This window comes from Bos indicus x Bos taurus, chromosome 13, assembly GCF_003369695.1.
Source record: "Bos indicus x Bos taurus breed Angus x Brahman F1 hybrid chromosome 13, Bos_hybrid_MaternalHap_v2.0, whole genome shotgun sequence".
Classification (NCBI taxonomy): Eukaryota; Metazoa; Chordata; class Mammalia; order Artiodactyla; family Bovidae; genus Bos; species Bos indicus x Bos taurus.
In genome coordinates, this window is record NC_040088.1 from 40,713,049 (window position 1) to 40,731,667 (window position 18,619).

Below are 18,619 nucleotides of genomic sequence, written 5' to 3' on the forward strand. Positions count from 1 at the left end.
GAACACTTCTCTTGCTAATTTGAACCAACCCAAGTAGAAATGTTGGTCTTCCCTGGTGGCTCAGTGGTAAAGAATCCACCTGCAGTGCAGGATACCCAGGTTTGATCCCTGGGTCAGGAAGATCCTCTGCAAAAGGAAATGGCAACCCACTCCAGTACTCTTGCCTGAAGAGTCCCATGGATGCAGGAGCCTGGCAGGCTACTGTCCATGGGGTGGCAAAGAGTCGGACATGACTTAATAACTAAACAACAACAACAAAGAAAAACTGTTACACTGGACTTGGCCAATGGCAAAATTGTCAAGTCTGGGAGCCTTTATAATAGGATTCAAGTTGTTCTGAAGCTGTGGGTTTTGAGAGCAGCCCTTGGGGCCAGACTGGGTTTTAATCTTGACCTGATTCTTGACCCTTTCAGCTGAATAGCCTTGAGAAGTCACTTAAGTCCTCTGTGCCTCAGTTTCCTCATCTGGAAAATGGAATGGGTGATGGTAACTTCCAACCCTTGGGCTGTTGTGAGGCTCCATGGATGTGCCTAGGATTCAGAGCAGTGCTGGGCACAGGACATCTGCTCAGTAGCTGTTGTCACTGAAGGAACTGTGAATGGGAGTGGGGTGGGGAGGGTAGGAGGAGAGTGCTCTGGGCAGTGAACCCTCAGGGGCCTGGGGGTGGCTGAGGCTGCCTGGATGGCAGGGTCCTTGTGCTCACAGTGGGTGGTGAGCATGGCTGGAGAAGATGGGGCAGCTGGTGGAGGTGGGGGGGAGACACGACAGGTGGTAGAGGGGCAGGGGGCACCTGCCTTCCCCCAGCCTCTCAGAACCCCGGGCTGTGGCTGAGTACCTAGAACCTGCTGCTGACAGCGGCCTCGATTGTGGGTGATGTATCCTTCTCAGACGCCTCCCACCTCAAGCAAGGGCTTCCCATCAGTACCCACTGCAGGGCACGGGGCTGCAGGGGAGGGCTTCTGTAACTGTATTCAGATACAGCGGTGACCCTTATTCACCCTGAGCCAATGACGCAGCTGCCTGCAATTCACACAAAAGTAAACTGACATCCTCACTCTCCTTCCTGCTGTTAAGGAACCACCCATTGTCACCCATTTTCTTTTTCTGCCTTTTTTTGCAGTAATTATAGCTACTGTTTATAGGATGCTCTTATATGTGCCTAGAACTTCAGATTTGGTCCTGTCCTTTATTTTTATTGGAGTATAGTTGCTTTACAACATTGTGTTTTTTGGCTGTACAGACCCTGTAGGTCTGTTTGGACTGCTGTAACAAAATGCCACTGACAGAGGGGGCTGAGAAATAATGGAGACTTATTTCCCACAGTTGTGGAGGCTGGAAGCCCAAGATCAAGGTGCCAGCATGGTCGTCTGCTGGTTGGGTTCTCCTGGTCATAGCCAGTGCCTTCCCTCTGTGTCCTTACCTAGTGGAAGGAAAAAGGGAGCTCCATGGGGTCTCCCTTGCTGCTGCTGCTAAGTTGCTTCAGTCGTGTCCAACTCTGTGCGACCCCAGAGACGGCAGCCCACCAGGCTCCCCCATCCCTGGGATTCTCCCTTATAAGGGCGCTAATCCCATCATGGCGCTCCACCCTCATGACCTAATTTCCCCCTCGTGCTACCCTCTTTGGGGGTAAGGACTGTGCAAACATTCAGAGCACAGGAGTCCTGGAGACCGCCTTAGAAGTACTCCTATTATTGGACCGTACTATGGTTGGGTCAGTCAGGACCCAGGTGTATGGGGAGTTGAGGGTAGGGGGGAGCCCCACCTCTAATCAGATGTCCTTCACTGAGACACTCTCCTGAGAGGGAAATTCTCTGAGTTCATAACTTTCCACAGAGTATAGCAAAGCCTCAAGAAAAATACATTTACTTTTTGTAAGGAATTTAGAAAACATGCAGCTTCAGTGAGCCTCAGTTCACTGGCTGGCCTAGGGTCAGCAGTGGTGTTTCATCTCTTGTTTGCTTCGAACCCTGAGCGTGTCTGGGGCTTCGTTGGCAAGGGCAGCTTGGGCGTATTCGTGTTGACATGTGGCAGTGGCTTTACAGTTCCCTGCAGCTTACCTTTGCTCAAGGTCATGGTCACGAGATCGAATCATGACGTGAGAGGAATTTCATACTTGGGTTATGAGCCCGCTCAGCTGAATTTCCTGGGCTTCTGTTCTCTGGTGGCAGTAAGTAGCAGAGTAAGCACATGGCCTCACATTAGATCAGATTTAGTGGCTACAGTAATGTCTGGGCCAGAGGAGTTTTGCCAGAGGGAAGGGGATGGTCCCGAGGCCTGGCAAGCCTCTTCCTGTGGGAAGGGGTCCCTTCTGCTGTGCCCCACTTCTCTTGCCAACCTTCGCTTTTCTTACTATCTTCACCTTCCAGAAATGGCTTACTGAAGAGAATAGCAAAGTCTAGAGAAGTAGGTGCTTCCCAGGTCATCCAGTGGTTAAGAATCCGCCTTGTAATGCAGGGAAGGTGGGTCTTACCCCTGGTTGGGGAACTCTGGTCCCACATGTTGCAGAGCAGCTAAGCCTGTGTGCCACACCAAGATCCCGCACGCTGCAACTGAGACCTGGGGCAGCCAAAGAAGTCAAGTCTAGAGAAGCAGACTGAAGGAAGACCTGTCCTGTCCAGTCCTTCATCTGGACCCTGGGCTTGACCCCTCCCGTCAGCACCAGGCTAGGGGAGAGAAGACACTGTCGCAGGCCTCCACACACCCAGTGACACCATTCCCTGGGCTCCTTCCCTTTTCCGCAGAAGGAAGCGTAGACAGAGGAGTAGCCATGGGCTGGCCTAACAGTGGGGTTGTCCTGCCCATTGCACTCTCTGAGGGGCAGGATGTTTTCTCCAATGTGACCCTCTCTCAGTGCAGGAGGCTGGGAGGCATCTGCAGGTGGACCAGCGCTCACGGTTAGACCCCAGGCTCCAGTCACCCTGTGCCTGCCTGGGCTCTTTCAGGCTTACCTGCTGGTCTCTTCCATTCCACAGACATCTGTCACACACCTTATTCTGCACTAGGTCCGGTTCTGGATACTGGGAGGAAGGCAGTGAACAAATCCCTGCTGAAGGGAAGCTGATACTCAGTGGGGCAAGTGGACAATGAAGGAGGTAGCCTCTTAGCTAGTGAACACAAGAGCCACAGTAATTGTAGCAAGTAAGCAAGTTGTGTGTTCCACATTAGTTTCTTAGATACAGCAGCAGTGCGTGTGCGCGCACACACACGTGCACGTGCACACACACACACACACACACACACACACCCCGCTTATCTTAATTCCCCTGGTCTGTCCAGCTGTGTCCTGTTTTTATTGAGCTGGACCAGAGATGGCTTTCTTCTCTCTGTGTTCAGGCAGGTATTGTGTTGATTTCACATACTTGTGGTTGGATTAGCGTTGGATGGACGTTCCTCCCAGCTGAAGCTTAGAGTTGGCTGTGAAAGGTCTCCTTTCTTCCCCAAGGCCAGGCAGCCTTTTGCTGTTCAGCACCCTGAAGGCGAGGCAATTCTGTGTATTTGTGCCTGTCATTTTTGTGCCTCCACATGGAAGGCGTGGCCCTGAGGCGTCTCCTGGCAGACAAACGTAGATAGCTTGTTCAGAACCTGATTGACGAATAATGTATTGCTCCTCGCACTGGAAAATAGAACTCAAACTTATTTTGTTAGGTGATTTCTCAGAAAGCTGCATGTCACTGTCCCTTGGAAAAACCCCACAGGCAAGGAGGAAGCAGTGTTTCCTGCAGGGACAGCCCAGAGCACTGGTCACTGAGTGACTGCACTATCTATTTGATATAGAAGCAGCATATCGGTTTGTGAAAGTCTGAGAAGTCATGAATATCCAAGGACAGCTTTTGGATGATTTTTGAGTACCCTGGAGTAAATTTTTAAGTACCTGGAGGATCACTTGCATAACATGTACATTTTCGTGATTTGAAGATCTAGGTTTGCTGACCTTATTCTCCAGTGGTGTAAGTCTGGAGGAAATTGTTAACAAAAATCCAAGTTTTAAAAAAATAATGGGTGCGCTGGAAAGATGAGTAGAAATTGAGGTGGAATTAAATAGGGACAAATAGATAGTCTGGAAAGTCCGATTTTGAGAATTAATTCCCTGATTGTGATAGGGCAAAGCCCTGGTTAGTCCTGTTCTGGGTGTGGTGATAGTTAGTGGGTTAGTGACCTCATGTTGAATTGGGGCCACCTGTGTTAAGCATTAAAAATAAATGTGTTCTTCATTTACATGGTTAAATATAAAATTGGGGTCAAGGGTCTGGGTTTCCTTATTCTGACCCGAGCAGACACCATGGGAGTGCTGGGGTCTGTTTTGTGACCTGGAAGTTTCTAGGGTGTGAGAGTCGGTTCCTGGAGGGCTGGGGGAGAGAAGCTGGGAGAGAAAGGCTTTGTGGGATGGTGGAGGGAGTGTTCCAGGAATCTTAAGGGCTGTTATTGCATGACAGAGTTATTCTGGACATCTTTAAAGGCCTGAACTGGACCAAGGGCTGGAAATGGAACAGCCACAAATCTTGGCCTGATTCTAGGAAGACTGTTTCTCTATTGAAGTAGCAAAGAAAGAGGGAGTGCTGTGTGAGGTGACTCCCAGCCCCTGTTTAAGCAGAGGCTGGACTGATGGGGCCAGGAACCCCAAGGAGGTTTTAAGGATTTCTTCGACCCTGAGTTTTATGGCCTTGGTGGAGAGGACAGGAAGGGCAGTGAACTCAAGAGCTTTACCCAGATCAGATTCTTTATCAGAAACTTCTCTGGAGGCAGCAGCAAGAGTGCGGGACCCAGGCTTCCCAGGTGGCTCAGTGGTAAAGAATCTGCCTGCCAATGCAGGAGACACGGGTTCCATCCCTGGTCCCGGAAGATCTCACATGCATGGAGCAACTAAGTCCGTGTGCCTAGAACCCGTGCTCCACAGCAAGAGAAGCTACCACAAAGAGAAGCCTGCACACTGCAACTAGAGAGGAGCCCCCACTTGCCACAATGAGAGAAAAACCTGCACAGCAACGAAAACCCAACACAACCAAAAATAAATAAATATAAAAAAAGAGTGCGGGACCTAGCGGACTCAGTGGCAGGGCCCGTGGGGAGGCCCCTTGATCCTCCAGGGAACACCTTGGCTACTGTCGCTTGGTCTCCGCACCTTCCCAGGGCCACACAGGTCGGTTGTCCAGCTCTGGTCGCCAGGCAGCTTCTGGCCGGAAGGAATCCTCTCCCTTCTGCTGCCTTCCTCCTCCTCCCCACCGCTGACCTTTCCCGAAAGTTCTCCCTGCTGCCCTCAGCAATCGTACCCTAAACTGAGGCGGTGAACGCCCTTCACCCTCTCATGTGCCTTCACTTCCCCATCAGAGCTGGGCTGCCAGAGGACACTCTCCTCTCATTTCCTTGGTCTGGTGCCCAGCTTGCCCTCACGGTACCGAGAACAGAATTTTTAACATCTTATGAATTCACCAAAGTGAATGAGTTGATTTTAGTACTTTTAAAAGTAATTTCAAACAAAGATGCCTGATGGTAGAGATAATCTCTGCTGAATGTTTGGCAGGGTCCTGAGTGGGTGATGCTTCTCGGTCACACGTGTGACAGTCCAACAAGGTGGAGGGGTTGTTTCTCAGGTGCTGTTTCTCAGGTGATCTTGTGCCGGCTGTGAAAGCTGAGCTCCCATGCCTGTCCAGCTACTGTAGTGAGTAACCCAGGCCACTCTGTCTGGGCCATTCTGTTCCTTCTTTCACTTCAAAATGCTGCCTTCCATCCTTCTGTCTGTAGAAAAAGGACAGGATTTCATCACCACTGATCTCTGACACACTTGAGCCTCCATCTCCTCAGCACCAACTGCATAAATCTTCAGGGCTGTTAAAAACAGCATGTGGGCTGCGCTTAAGTCACCTTCTGGGTGACTGACCATGACTGCCTCTTCAGTGCTGTCACATACAGGAGGCATGTTTCTGGGCCCTGGTTCTGGGGCTTTTGCTGTTGGGGGCGCTCTGGGTGCTCTTTCTTTCATCACAAGCTCAGGTGCAGGGTGGATGGGGCGCCAGTGAGTGGTGCTTTTGTCCTACAGCCTTAAGAGAGGGGACGGGGCCTGTGCCAGTCTGGGCAGGAGTCAGGAGAGAGTGTAGGCCGCACTTGTGTTACCAAACCAGACTTGAGTCACTCCGCTCACCCGTGCACAGTAGAGCCAGCCTGCTGACAGCAGGTTGTGGTGAAGGAAAGTGCAGCGTTTATTGCAGGGTGCCAAGCAGGTGTCCAGGGTAGCTGGCGCTCAAAACACCTGGACTCCCCGATGGGTTTTGGAAAGCCTGTTAAAGTCCAGGTGAGGGAGGGGAGTCCCAGGGTATGTGAACAGCTTGTGCACAGTTCTCTGATTGGTTGATGGTGAGGTAACCGGGCTGTTAACATGATCAGTCCTCAGGCTCCAGTAGGTCCAGAGGCTGCAAGTAGTTCATTTCTTCCATTTGGTGGGGGTTTTAGCATCTGTAAGAGGACTCAGGAACGTGTATGAGATACGGTTATCTGAGTGTTTCAGAGAGGAGCTAAAGCGGAGTATATGGGGAGCGGTGTCCTACAAGGTCCTGCTTGGTTATGCTGGTGATCTGCTCTCATCTGGGCTCCCCCAAAGCCTATCACCACCCCCCCTTTGTTTCCTGGTGGCCCTTGCCAGGCTGCCCCTTTCTGGGTCTCTGAGCATGGGGCAACCACAAACACTCCTGGGTCCTGGCCACAAGGGTGGAGCCATGTGTGGGACGAACTTACTCTGCCCTTCCATGCCAGCTCTTTCTGTTAAATAACAAATACAATAAAACAAAAGCAGCAAAAATGGGGAACTTCCCTTCCTGTGGGAAGTGAGGTTCAGCAGGACCACTTGGGAAATAGAGTTGAACTCATTGTGCAGCTGCTTCTGCCCTCCTGTACTTCCCCCACCCCTGGTTCTGCTGCAGACCCCTGGTTTCTGGGGGAATGTCATCCTCCCAGGGTTGGGTTGGGTCATACACAAACCTCAGGCCAATCAATCAGCTTGTTCAGGGGGATGCTGCACTCTGATCGGCTAGCCGAGCCTAAGACTGGGAGTGGAGGCAGGGGCCTCGTGGGTGTGTGAGGTGAGGGCATGGTGTTCAGCATCCCCATCCCTCACCCCCGCAGTCCTGCCACAGGCCCATGGGCTTCCTTCCTCCCCAAAGTTCTGTGGCTTCACAGAATTGGGGGTGCCCTGCTCAGCAAGGCCTGTGTTGACCCAGAGAACTGGGGCCTCTCAGGGTGGATGTGTCAGGAGCCTCGGGGACCAGATATCCCAGGTCTGAGAAGCCCTGTTCTCTGTGGACGAGGGGCAGGTGATTTTCCTCAGCAGTGTGATCGTGAATCCATGTCAGTACCAGCCTACAAAGTTATAATGTTTTCTGAAAAGATTGTCCCATGTACCAGGTGTTCCAGCGGCTGCCCTCTTCAGGCTGGTTGGGGTTGCAGTGCCTGCAGTTTGCAGAACTGTTCCAGCCCTCCCCCTTCTCTGACGGCCCTCCCTCCCTTGTGCTGCAGGGAGCTACTGGAGACCACGTGCCGCCTGGCCAACACACTCAAGAGGTATGGAGTCCGCCGAGGGGACCGAGTGGCCATCTACATGCCTGTCTCCCCACTGGCTGTGGCTGCCATGCTGGCCTGTGCCAGGATCGGAGCCATCCACAATGTCATCTTTGCTGGCTTCAGTGTGGGGTCCTTGGCTGGGAGGATCAACGATGGTGAGCATGTGGGCAGTGGGATGGAGGGAGAAATCTGGGTCTCCCTTGGCCTTCAGGGACTCAGGGTGGTGGCAGACATCACTGAAAGTCACAGAGACAGATGACAGGCACTGCCAAGCACAGTGTGTGGCTGAATGAGCGTTTGCTCTATGAGCTGAGATCCAAGTGCACTGGATTGAACCACATGAAGAAGGAAGATTCCAGGTGGAGGGAACGGCATAGGTATCCGCTGGAGGAGGCTATGTGGCTGCAGTGGAGGCAGGAAGAAACGTAGGGTGAAAGGAGGCTGGGGAGGCATAGGGAAGGTTCCATCAGTCAACAGATGAAAGCCTTTGTGGTGAGGAATGATGGAGTCAGATATGGGCCTTGTGGTGTATCTTTGACTTTCTGTGTGCAGGTAGGTCAGAGGCTCCCAGACAGGTGTGTAGAGCAATATCGTCTCCTTTTTTTTTTCTGGTGTCAGAGGGCAGAGTGTCTGCATGGTGGCCCCTTGTTTGTACAGCCAGATCCCTGCTCCCTTGAGATCCTGGAGGGCTTGCTGAGCTGGCTCCCCCAGGAGGGTGCCAAGTTCTGGGGGCCGTTGGGAATTCTTTGTGTCTCACAGAAGACTTGCCTTTGGGTAGTGGACAGAGCTGAAGGGCAGAGTTCTCAGACCTCTGCTGACCACCCTCTTTAGGAAAGACTTGGGAGCCTTTCTGCTTCCTTCCAACATTTCCTGTTGCTTTCAGGGTTGGTGCTGCCATTCCCTTCTCTTTCTCTCAACTTTAGCACCTACTGTGTGCCAGGCTCTGTCTAAGCAATCTGTGAAGGTCATCTCCTATAATTTTAATTTAGTCTTCATAAATACCATATGAGATAAGACTTTTGCCATTTCCACCCTCTCCTTTTTCCTGATACCATTGCATCACTTTAAAGTGTACAATTCAGAGACATTAAGCACATTCACAGTGTCGTGCAACCATCATCACTATTCCAGAATTTTCCATCCCTCAAATGGACATCTCATATCCATAAAGCAGGCATTCACCATTTCCCCTCATCCAGCCCCTGGCAACCACCGATCTGCTTTCTCTTTCTGTGATTTGTCTGTTCTGGATGTTTTGTAAAAACGGACTCCTACAATGTGTGGCACTCTGTGTCCCACTTCTTTCACCAAGCATGGTGTTTTCAAGATGGGCCTGTGTTGTAGTGTGAATCAGTATTTCATTTATTTTTGTAGTTGAATAATATCTCACTGTATGGATAGATTACATTTTGTCTATCCATTTATCTGTTTATGGGCATTTTGACTTGTTTCTAATTTTTGGCTATTGTGAATAGAGCTGCTATGAACGTTTATGTACAAGAACACCTTCTTTCTATTGTTTTGGGTGTATACCTAGGAATGGAATTGCTGGCACATGTGGTAAATCTATTTTAACTTACTGACGAACTGCAAAACTTTTCCAGTGGAACTGCTCTGTGTTCCATGTCCACTAGCAATGTGTGAGGGTTCCAATTTCCCCAAATCCTCATCAACACTTATTTTCCTTTTAAAATAATTATAGCCGTCCCAGTGGGTCGGAAGTGGTATCTCATTGTAGTTTTGATTTGCATTTTCCAAATGACTAATATCACTGGATATCTTTTTATGTGCTTGTTGTCCATTTGTGTCTTCTTCAGAGAAATGTCTGCTTAAGTCCTTGGCTCTTTTTCTAACTGGTCATTTGTCTTTTTTGTTGTTGTTGAGTTGTGAGTTCTCTATATATTGTAGATACTGTACCTTTATCAGATATATGATTCACAATTATCTCATTCCCTGTGTTGTCTTTTTGCTTTCTCAATATTGACCTTTTATGCACAAAAATTTTTAATTGTGATAAAGTCCAGTTCATCTATTTCCTTTTGTTGTTTGTATTTCTGGTGTATTATTTAAGATTCAGTTGCTGAATACAACGTTATGAAGATTGGTCTCTGTGTTTTCTTCTAAGAGTGTTTTTAATAGCCTTAGCTTTTTCATTTAGGTCTTTGATGCATTTGGAGTTAGTTTTTGTATATGGTGGGAGGTAAGGGTCCAACTTCGTTTTTTTTAATCTGTGCATATCCAGCAATAACAGAACCATTTGTTGAAGAAACGATTTTTCCCACGTTGAATGGTCTTGGCATCCTTGTCAAAACTAACTTGACTGTATATTTGAGGGCTCTTTTCTGAGTTCTCTATTATGCTCCACTGATATATATATCTATCCTTGATTTTCGTATGTTGAACCATCCTTGCGTTCCAGGAATAAATCCCTCTTAGTCATGATATATTGGAGAAGGCAATGGTACCCCACTCCAGTACTCTTGCCTGGAAAATCCCATGGAGCCTGGTGGGCTGCAGTCCATGGGGTCGCTAAAAGTCAGACACGACTGAGCGACTTCACTTTCACTTTTCACTTTCATGCACTGGAGAAGGAAATGGCAACCCCCTCCGGTGTTCTTGCCTGGAGAATCCCAGGGATGGGGGAGCCTTTTGGGCTGCCGTCTATGGGGTCGCACAGAGTCGGACACGACTGAAGTGACTTAGCAGCAGTTATGATATATAACCTTATTGCTATGCTACTGGATACAGTCTGTTAGCATTTGGTTGAGAATTTTTGCATCAGTGTTTATAAGGGATATTGGTCTGTAGTTTTCTTTTCTTGTGATGTGTTTGTCTGATTTTGGTATCAGGGTAATGCTAGCCACATAGAATGAGTGAGAAAGCATTTCCACCTCTGCAATTTTTAGGATGAGTTTGAGAACGATTGATGTTAGTTTATTTTTATTTGGTAGAATTCTCCAGTGAAGCCATGTGGTCCTGGGGACCAAGGCACAGAGAAGTGAAGTCACTTGCCCGGGATCATACTGCTGTTTAGTGACAGACGCAGGGTTTGAACCCAGGCATCCTGCTGCTGCTGTTAACATTACATTAGGCTGCTCCTTTTCTGTTTTGCTGATGTGGTCATAGTTACCAAATGTTTCTGTTAAGATTCTCTGAAATAAGAAAAAGCAGCTGATTCTGGGGAATTGGTAACTGGATGCAGGGCAACTCCTAGACCTCGGGAATCCTAAACAGCCAGGCCATGGGAAGGCAGGGCCCAGTCAGCTCCAAGAGGCTCAGTAGGGAAAACTCCTATAGCTTTTCTCCAGAACTTTGCCATTAAGCAACTCTTCCCCAACACCCTACACCTCCATTCAGATGTCAGTTTCCTGGGGGTAAGACCCTATTGGGACAAATGTCTGTGTTCTCTTGGGTCAGTGAGGGTAGTATTTTGGTTATCTGTTGCTGTATTACAAGCTACTCCAAAAGTTAGTACTTAGAATAGTATACTTTCTTATTATATTTCATGATTCTGTGGGGCAGGAGTCAGGTGGGCATAGTGGGAATGGCTTCACCATGCTCTGTGGTATCTGGGACATCAGCTGGGTTGGCTTGGATGGTTGGAGGGGCCAGGGGTCTCTTCCTCTTCATGTGGCCTTGCACATGATTGATGTAAGCTCCCTCATAGCAAAGGCTGTGGGGCAGAATAGTGGCCCGAGCGATTGCCAGTGCCCAAATCCCCAGTAGCTGTGAATATGTCCCTTCCGTGGCAGATGACCTCTGCAGGTGTGATGGGGTGCTAAGGTGGGGGATGATGCAGGTTGTCCCAATCTGACCACCCAAGTCCTTAAAAACAGAGAACTCTCTTTGGCTGAAGCTGTGGCAGAGAGGAAGGTCAGAGAGATTCAAAGTGGGGCAAGGACTTGGCCTGCCTTTGCTGGCTTTGAGGATGAGGAGGTGTTGCCCCAGGGGGGTGTAGTGGTTCTAAAAGCTGAGGGCAACCCCTGACTGACTGTCAGCAAGGTGGGGACCTCAGTCCTGCAGTCACATGGAACTGAGTTCTGCCAACACCTGAATAGCCTGGAAGCAGATTCTACCCCGAGCTTCAGGTGAGATCCCCAACCCCTGACCCCTTGATACTGGCTGTGAAACTCTAAGCAGAGAACCCTGCCGAGCTCACCCAGGCTACAGAACCATAAGCTAAAAAAACAAAATGGGTGTTCTGAGACACTAAATTTGTGGTAATTGGCCATGGGAGCAATTAAAAACAAATATAAGACTCCCCTGGTGGTCCAGTGGTTGGGAAATCTGTCTGCCAATGCTGGGGACATGGGTTTGATCCCTGGTCCCAGAAGATTCCACGTTGCCACAGGGCAACTACCTTATGTGCCACAACCACTGAGCCTGCGAGCTGCAACTCGAGAAGCCCTCATGTCCAAGAGCCATGCTCTGCAACAAGAGAAGCCACGCAATGAGAAGCCCACACATGGCAACTCGAGAGTAGCCTCTGCTCATTGCATCTAGAGAAAGCCCATGCATAGCAATGAGGACCCAGCATAGAGGAAAATAACTAAATATTAAAACAAACAAACACAGACAAATACAGATGCTGAGATCTGGTAAAAAAGAAAAAAACTAGGGTGAAAGCAAATTCCCACAAAGTGTCTGTGGTCCCACCTGTGCTGATGCACTTGCTGCGGCCCTGCTGCCCGTCCTCAGGGGCCTCAGGGAGTGGAGGCTCCCCAAGCACCTCCTGGGGACTGGATCTGCCAGGGCCTGGAGGTTCCAGTCCTGGAGGACCACTCAGGCAGGGAGGCCTTGCACAGGTGGGCACCAGGAGTAAGGCCTGCATCACGGAGGCCGGGGTCCCAGCACCCAGGATGGGCAGGGGCTGCTGTCTCCTCCAGGGGATCCTGAGCATCCTGCCTCATATGTCCTTTCCCTCAGCTGGCCCGTCTCCCTTCCTGCCCGATGCAGAGCTTCCCTGGACAGTCCCGCCCAGGGAGACGGGCCTGGAGAATCTCAGGCAGGCTCTGTCCACCTGTCTCAGGTGGCCAGGAGGGCTGTGCCACCTCCAGGGTTCTTGCTTGGGAGGAAGAGAGGCTGTGAGCATGCCTTTCGAAAGTGCATCTCAGACCGCGAAGCTGAGGGAGACTAGTGCCTCGGGTAGGGCCCCAGGAGCTGGTCCTGGAGTGAGAATTCAAGTGCAGGCAGTTCACTGGGGAGGGGGTCCTGGGAGGCACTGTGGGCTGTGGGGTGTGAGGCTGGGGACCTGCCCCCATGGGTGGCCAGGTCTCAGACCGCATGGGAATCCCGAAGGCTATGGGGCCCCATGCATCAGCATGACCCCCAAGGGGCGAGGAACCTGGTTGAGGGCTGCTGAGTGGGGTGGTTCCCCAGCACCTCTGCCCATGGCTCCGAATCAGGCCTCTGTGCCCACACCACAGGTTGAGGGCCATGTGTGGTCGTCAGCAGGGCAGCTGGATGTTTGTTCCAGGCTCTTCCTCAGGGGCCAGTTGTACAGTAGCCCACCTTAGCCCTGATCCCTTCAGTTTATTCCAGGTTTGGGTGTTGTGGGTGGAGGGTGGGTGGTGTAGGGTCCCCCCAGAGCAGGTGGGAGTGGGAATCTGGAAGAGTTGAGCTTCCAGTGGCTTCTCTCCATTATACCCACTCCTCCCAGGTTCTGAGCACGAAGTTCCCAGAGCAGATGGAACTTCACATTTGCTCAAGGATGGACTTTCTCCATCACACCCTTAAGCCTGGGACGTGTGGTGGTCTGGGCTGTGAGAGTCAGAGTGGGGAGGAAACTGACCAGAAATTCCTGCATTTGACTCCGATAGCCCAGTGCAAGGTGGTTATTACCTTCAACCAAGGACTCCGGGGAGGGCGCGTGGTGCAGCTGAAGAAGATCGTGGACGAAGCCATAAAGGTCTGCCCATCCGTCCAGCATGTCCTGGTGGCTCACAGGACAGACAACAAGGTCCACATGGGGCATCTGGATGTTTCCCTTGAGCAGGTGAGTCTATCTTTTTTTGTATAGTTTGAGCAGAAGAGGTTGCCATTGGATTAACTGGGTCTTATTAGAGTGTAGTTCTCAATGGGTCCCCCAGAGGTGCCCAGTGTTCCTTTGTGTTATCTGATGGGCTTCCATCCTGGTGGGGAAGATGGAACTCAAAGTCCACAAACAGAGGGAAACACTTCACATAACGAAATGATAGGATCCATCCTTTAATCTGGCATTAACTAGGGCGGGCTAGATAAAGTGAACTCTGAGCCTGGTCTCCCAAGTCCTGCGGCTATGGGGGAGAGGAGGTCTCTGGGAGGCTGGGTGTGGGGCAAAGTCTCTATCCTAGATGGGCCATCTGGTCCTCTCCCTCACAGGAGATGGCCAAGGAGGAGCCGGTATGTGCCCCGGAGAGCATGGGCAGTGAGGATATACTCTTCCTCCTGTACACCTCGGGGAGCACCGGGAAGCCCAAGGGGCTCGTCCACACCCAGGCGGGTTACCTGCTCTATGCTGCCCTGACGCACCGGGTAAGGCACAACCCTGGGGTGATCTGGGGGAGGGGCCAAGGGAGGCTGGACTGGGGGGCCACAACTGCTGCTGTGTTCAAGAGCAGGGCCAGGAGTGCTGGCATCAGCGTGGTTGGAGGGGTGGGCTTATGGGGCAGTGTCTGTGCCTGTCAGAAGGGCCTGGGTCCCGCACGCATGTCTCCTGCTTGTCCTCAGCCCATCACATGTGTGCTGAGCCTTTGTGGGGCTTGCCATGCTGCTGGCACAGCTGCTTTCCGGCACTGGATGCCCTGGACACTCCAGCTTTCCTGGGCCCTTCTCCCATATGACTGCATTGGTGTAAGGATGAGTACATTGCTATTATTTTTTAAAATGCTTTCTTCTGTTTAAGAGATCTTTTGGATCTGATTTTAAAAGAAAGTAAAACATTTTCATGGGCCTCTAAAGTACTGTGGCCTCTAGGCTCTGCTTACTGGGGCCTCAATTTAAAAGGAAAAAATTTTTTTAAAGATTTGCTTTTATGAGGAAACTTAAATTTAGTCCATGGAGATTGCATCCAGAGGGCCGTCCTTTAAGGATTATGAAGCAAATTATCTGAAACAGCTTTATTCCAGTAAATGCATTTAAAAATCAGTACTCATTTAAATATGAGTGGGTTGGTGGGGGGTTCTGGTTACTGTGCATCCCTGGTTGCCTTGGGGAGGAGCTGACCCTTTCAAGGGGTCAGGGACGAGCTCTCAGGATACTATCTGTGGACCTGACTTTCTCTGGCCAGAGGCAGAACTCAGCCCCTATCAGCGTGAGCAGCAGTGGAGCAGACTGGCCAGGTGACCCGGAAGCCCAGGTCTATCCAAGCAAGGCTTGGACACTGAGAGCACCCACAGTCTGGCTGAGGTCCAGGGCCCTGTCCCTTCAGTCACTGGGGGGCTTGGGGGAGTGCTATGCTGATCAGCCAGGTCAGTCACTTGGAGGCGGACCTCATGGATGAGTGTGGACTAGGAGCCAGTGCTGGAAGGCAGAGATGCGGCCTGTGAGTGCTGGCCACTCGTGGGCAGCTCTGAGGTTGTGGAAGTGAGGCAGAACAATAGATATGGCTAGAACCAGGCCAGGCAGATGAGGTATTACGTTTGACACTATCCATGTTAAAGCCCCTGTTGTCTGGCTGCTGGGTGACCGTGATCATCACGGAGCCGTTCTTATCTGAAAGTCCCTTGCTCAGCTCTGGGGAGCGTGTTGCAAAGACTGAAACGTTGGGTAAGTCAGAACACTTTGGAAAATGCAACTACTGAGACTGAACACTAAGAAGTCGAAGAATGAGTCAAAGTGTTTCCCTATTTCCCTAATGCTAACGAAATTAGCACTAGGGGTTCCCTGGTGGCTCAGATCGGAGAAGGCAATGGCACCCCACTCCAGTACTCTTGCCTGGAAAATCCCATGGATGGAGGAGCCTGGTAGGCTGTGGTCCATGGGGTCCCGAAGAGTCGGACACGACTTCACTTTCACTTTTCACTTTCATGCATTGGAGAAGGAAATGGCAACCCATTCCAGTGTTCTTGCCTGGAGAATCCCAGAGATGGGGAAGCCTGGTGGGCTGTCGTCTATGGGGTCACATAGAGTTGGACACGACTGAAGTGACTTAGCAGTAGCAGGTGGCTCAGATGGAAAAGAATCTGAACGTGGGAGACCTGGGTTCAATTCCTGGGAAGATCCCCCTGGAGAGGGGAATGGTAACCCACTCCATTATTCTTGCCTGGAGAATTCCATGGACAGAGGAGTGTGGTGGGGTCTACGGGGTCACAAAGAATCGGATACAACTGAGCATGAACACGACTAACACACACACAGCATTAGGGAAGCTGTCAATGTGGTGAAATAATCTTCATTTGTTTTCAAGCGTTACTAGGGCACTGTCTGCATGAGCAGAAGCAATGGGGATGCAAGGGCGGGACCATCTTTTGAATTTCTCTTCAGTTCAGTGAGGGCATTTTAAAGCATTAGGAATAGAAACTTTCAGCCTTTTGTATGTAAGCGTGTGTCTGTGAGTGTGCACATATGTGTGTGTCCGTGCATGTGCTGAAGGTGTTAGGACTGTTGGTTTCTTCAGGGAAAGGGAAGTTGAGTCTGCAAGGGTGGCGGGGATGTGAGCAGGCTTCAGGGATGTGAGTGGTGGTGTCGGGGTGCCTTGCTGGTCCCGGGCACCTGCTGTCCTTCCAAGAACGGCAAGGAGACAGAACACCAGTCTCTTGAAAGACGTGGCATGGTGGGTATGCATTGTATTAAAACCCTCTCAGTCTCAGGATGCTGTGGGCTTTGGGGTGTGGGTGTCCTGCTTCACTGGTGGAGCAGGAGTGCTGTTTCCTTGAGATTCAGCCTCTGCTCACAGCTCCGCAGGGTCCTGGCCAACTTGGGACCGCTGTGCTGTCTGGGAACTGCTGGGGGACCTCAGGGTGTGTCTGTGGCAGCAGGAGATGGGACTGCTCATCCAAAGGTTAAAAACCACCTTTACTGCAAAAGAGAACACAGACACAGGGACTTCTCTGGCGGTCCAGCAGTTCAGACTCCATGCTCCCAATGCAAGGGGTCCAGATTCAATCCCTGGTCAGGGAACGAGATCCTGTATGCCACAGCTAAAGATCCTGCAGTGAAGACTAAAGATCCTGCTTGCCACAACTAACACCTGGCCCAGCTAAATAAAACAAAAACACAGATACAGAAAACCGTCAAAATGAAATGTGTGATTTCACAAATGATTGCTCAACAAACCCACTTCAGTCAAAAACCGGAATACCTCCGCCTGACATGGAAGCCCCTTCCTGGCCCACCTGATCAGAGTCCCCCATTGCCCCTCGACATGCATCCTGGGTTTTATAGTGTCCCTGCCCTGGTTTCCTAGTTTTGTCACCCTAACGTGCATCCCTAGATACTGTAGCTTACTGTTGCCCACTGATTGTTGTTCAGTCACTCAGCTGTGTCCAACTTTGTGACCCCACGGACTGCAGCATGCCAGGCTCCCCGTCCTTCACTGTCTCCCGCACACTGGTAGTTGTGGGTAAGCCATGTTTACAGGTGGATTTTCCTCCATCCCTTCACTGCCTTAAACATTGTCCATCGTAGCGCCCGGCCCTGTGTCGCTCTTTCCCTTTGTCTCCTACAAACGGGCAGGTGGACCTGCAGACTGAGTCAGGCTCAGGTTTGACCCTTTGGCAAGAATAAGGAGATGGCCATATCTCAGGTTCTTAAAAGCTGATGATGCTTGATATGTTTCTCGGTCAATTTGGCTTTTGTTTTTTTGCCCTTTTTAAAAGATTTTTAAAAATTATGGTGTAACTTAATACAGAAGAAAATGGCAACCCACTCCGGTAATCTTGATTGGGAAATCCCATGGACAAAGGAGCCTGGTGGGCTACAGTCCATGGGGTCGCAAAAGTCAGATATGACTTAGCGACTAAACCACTAAAGGCAGAGGTGCCCTTATCTTAGACACAGGACTGGATGGAGTTCGCCTGTGGGTACACATGTGGCTCCCACCTGTGTTAGGACACAGGCTTCTCCGGCTCCCCCAAGGCCCTGACTTCTGCCCCCCAACCCCACCTCAGGACCAGTGCTGGGTGGCTCCTGGCACATGGGTGGGCTTTGTGCTGGGCTCCTGGAGTGTCCTCTCTGGAGTCTGGCTCTCTCTGCTGTCCCCAGTGGCCGGATCCTCGCCGTGGCTGCTCTGCCACAGCTGGGCTCGGTGACAGGACACGCCCAGTGACGTGCAGGAACTGCTGCCAAGCTCCTGATAGCCCCTCCCCTGTCTCTGCAGCTTGTGTTTGACTACCGGCCAGGTGACGTCTTCGGCTGCGTGGCTGATATCGGCTGGATCACGGGACACAGCTATGTGGTGTACGGGCCCCTCTGCAATGGAGCGACCAGTGTCCTTTTTGAGAGCACTCCGGTTTACCCTGATGCGGGTGCGGGCTGCAGGAGGGGCCGGAAGAAGGAGCAGAGGTTTGGGGGGGTGTGGGGCGAGTGGTGGAGAGTCCTGATGACAAAGCTGCCGGGCCAGGCCAGGTGTGCAGAGGGGTCACACGAGCAGTGGAGAGGGTCTGACCTCTGAAGGCTTCAAGAGACCACCCACCCTAACGTCCCTCTCACCTCTGCGGCCACCTGACTGGATCCTGCCCTTCCTCGAAGCCCAGGCCAGTGGCCAGCCTCCTGGGTCCCCTGCTGCCTGTCCTTCGGGCCACTCGGGCAGTGTGACCTGGAGCCGCTGCCATGGAGTGGCATTCCTTTGAGGACCCCCGTCTTGCTCTCCTGGCATCTCTCTCCCTCATGCCACCGCGTCCTCCAGCATCTGTTCAAATGTGACTGGATGTTGGAAGTTGTACCGAGGCTGTCGCCCAGGCAGTCCACGGCAATGATAGCTCTGTGCCCAGAACTTTGGTCCCTTGCCTGGGTCCTCTCCAGCCTCCTGCAGAGGCCAGCTGAGCTCCTGGAAGACATGCAGGGGGCCTGGCTAGGGATGGGAGGCACGTCTCAGGTGGCCTCAGTGAGTTGGGGGTGATAGGGCCCGTGCGTCCTGTGTGTCACCGCTGCT

At 51.3% G+C, this 18,619-nt stretch overlaps 1 protein-coding gene across 2 annotated transcripts in view; it reads left to right on the forward strand.

Moving 5' to 3' along the window:
* ACSS1 (acyl-CoA synthetase short chain family member 1) overlaps positions 1-18,619 on the forward strand; it is a 45,052-nt gene that overhangs the window by 16,455 nt on the left and 9,978 nt on the right. For both annotated transcript variants that reach the window (XR_003514110.1, XM_027559548.1), the window contains exons 3-6: positions 7,504-7,703; positions 13,368-13,543; positions 13,909-14,061; positions 17,846-17,993. Coding sequence is in view for 1 of the 2 variants with exons in the window: in XM_027559548.1 (XP_027415349.1) it covers positions 7,504-7,703; positions 13,368-13,543; positions 13,909-14,061; positions 17,846-17,993 (677 nt within the window). In the remaining variant the exon portion in view is untranslated. The remainder of the gene's footprint in view (positions 1-7,503; positions 7,704-13,367; positions 13,544-13,908; positions 14,062-17,845; positions 17,994-18,619) is intronic.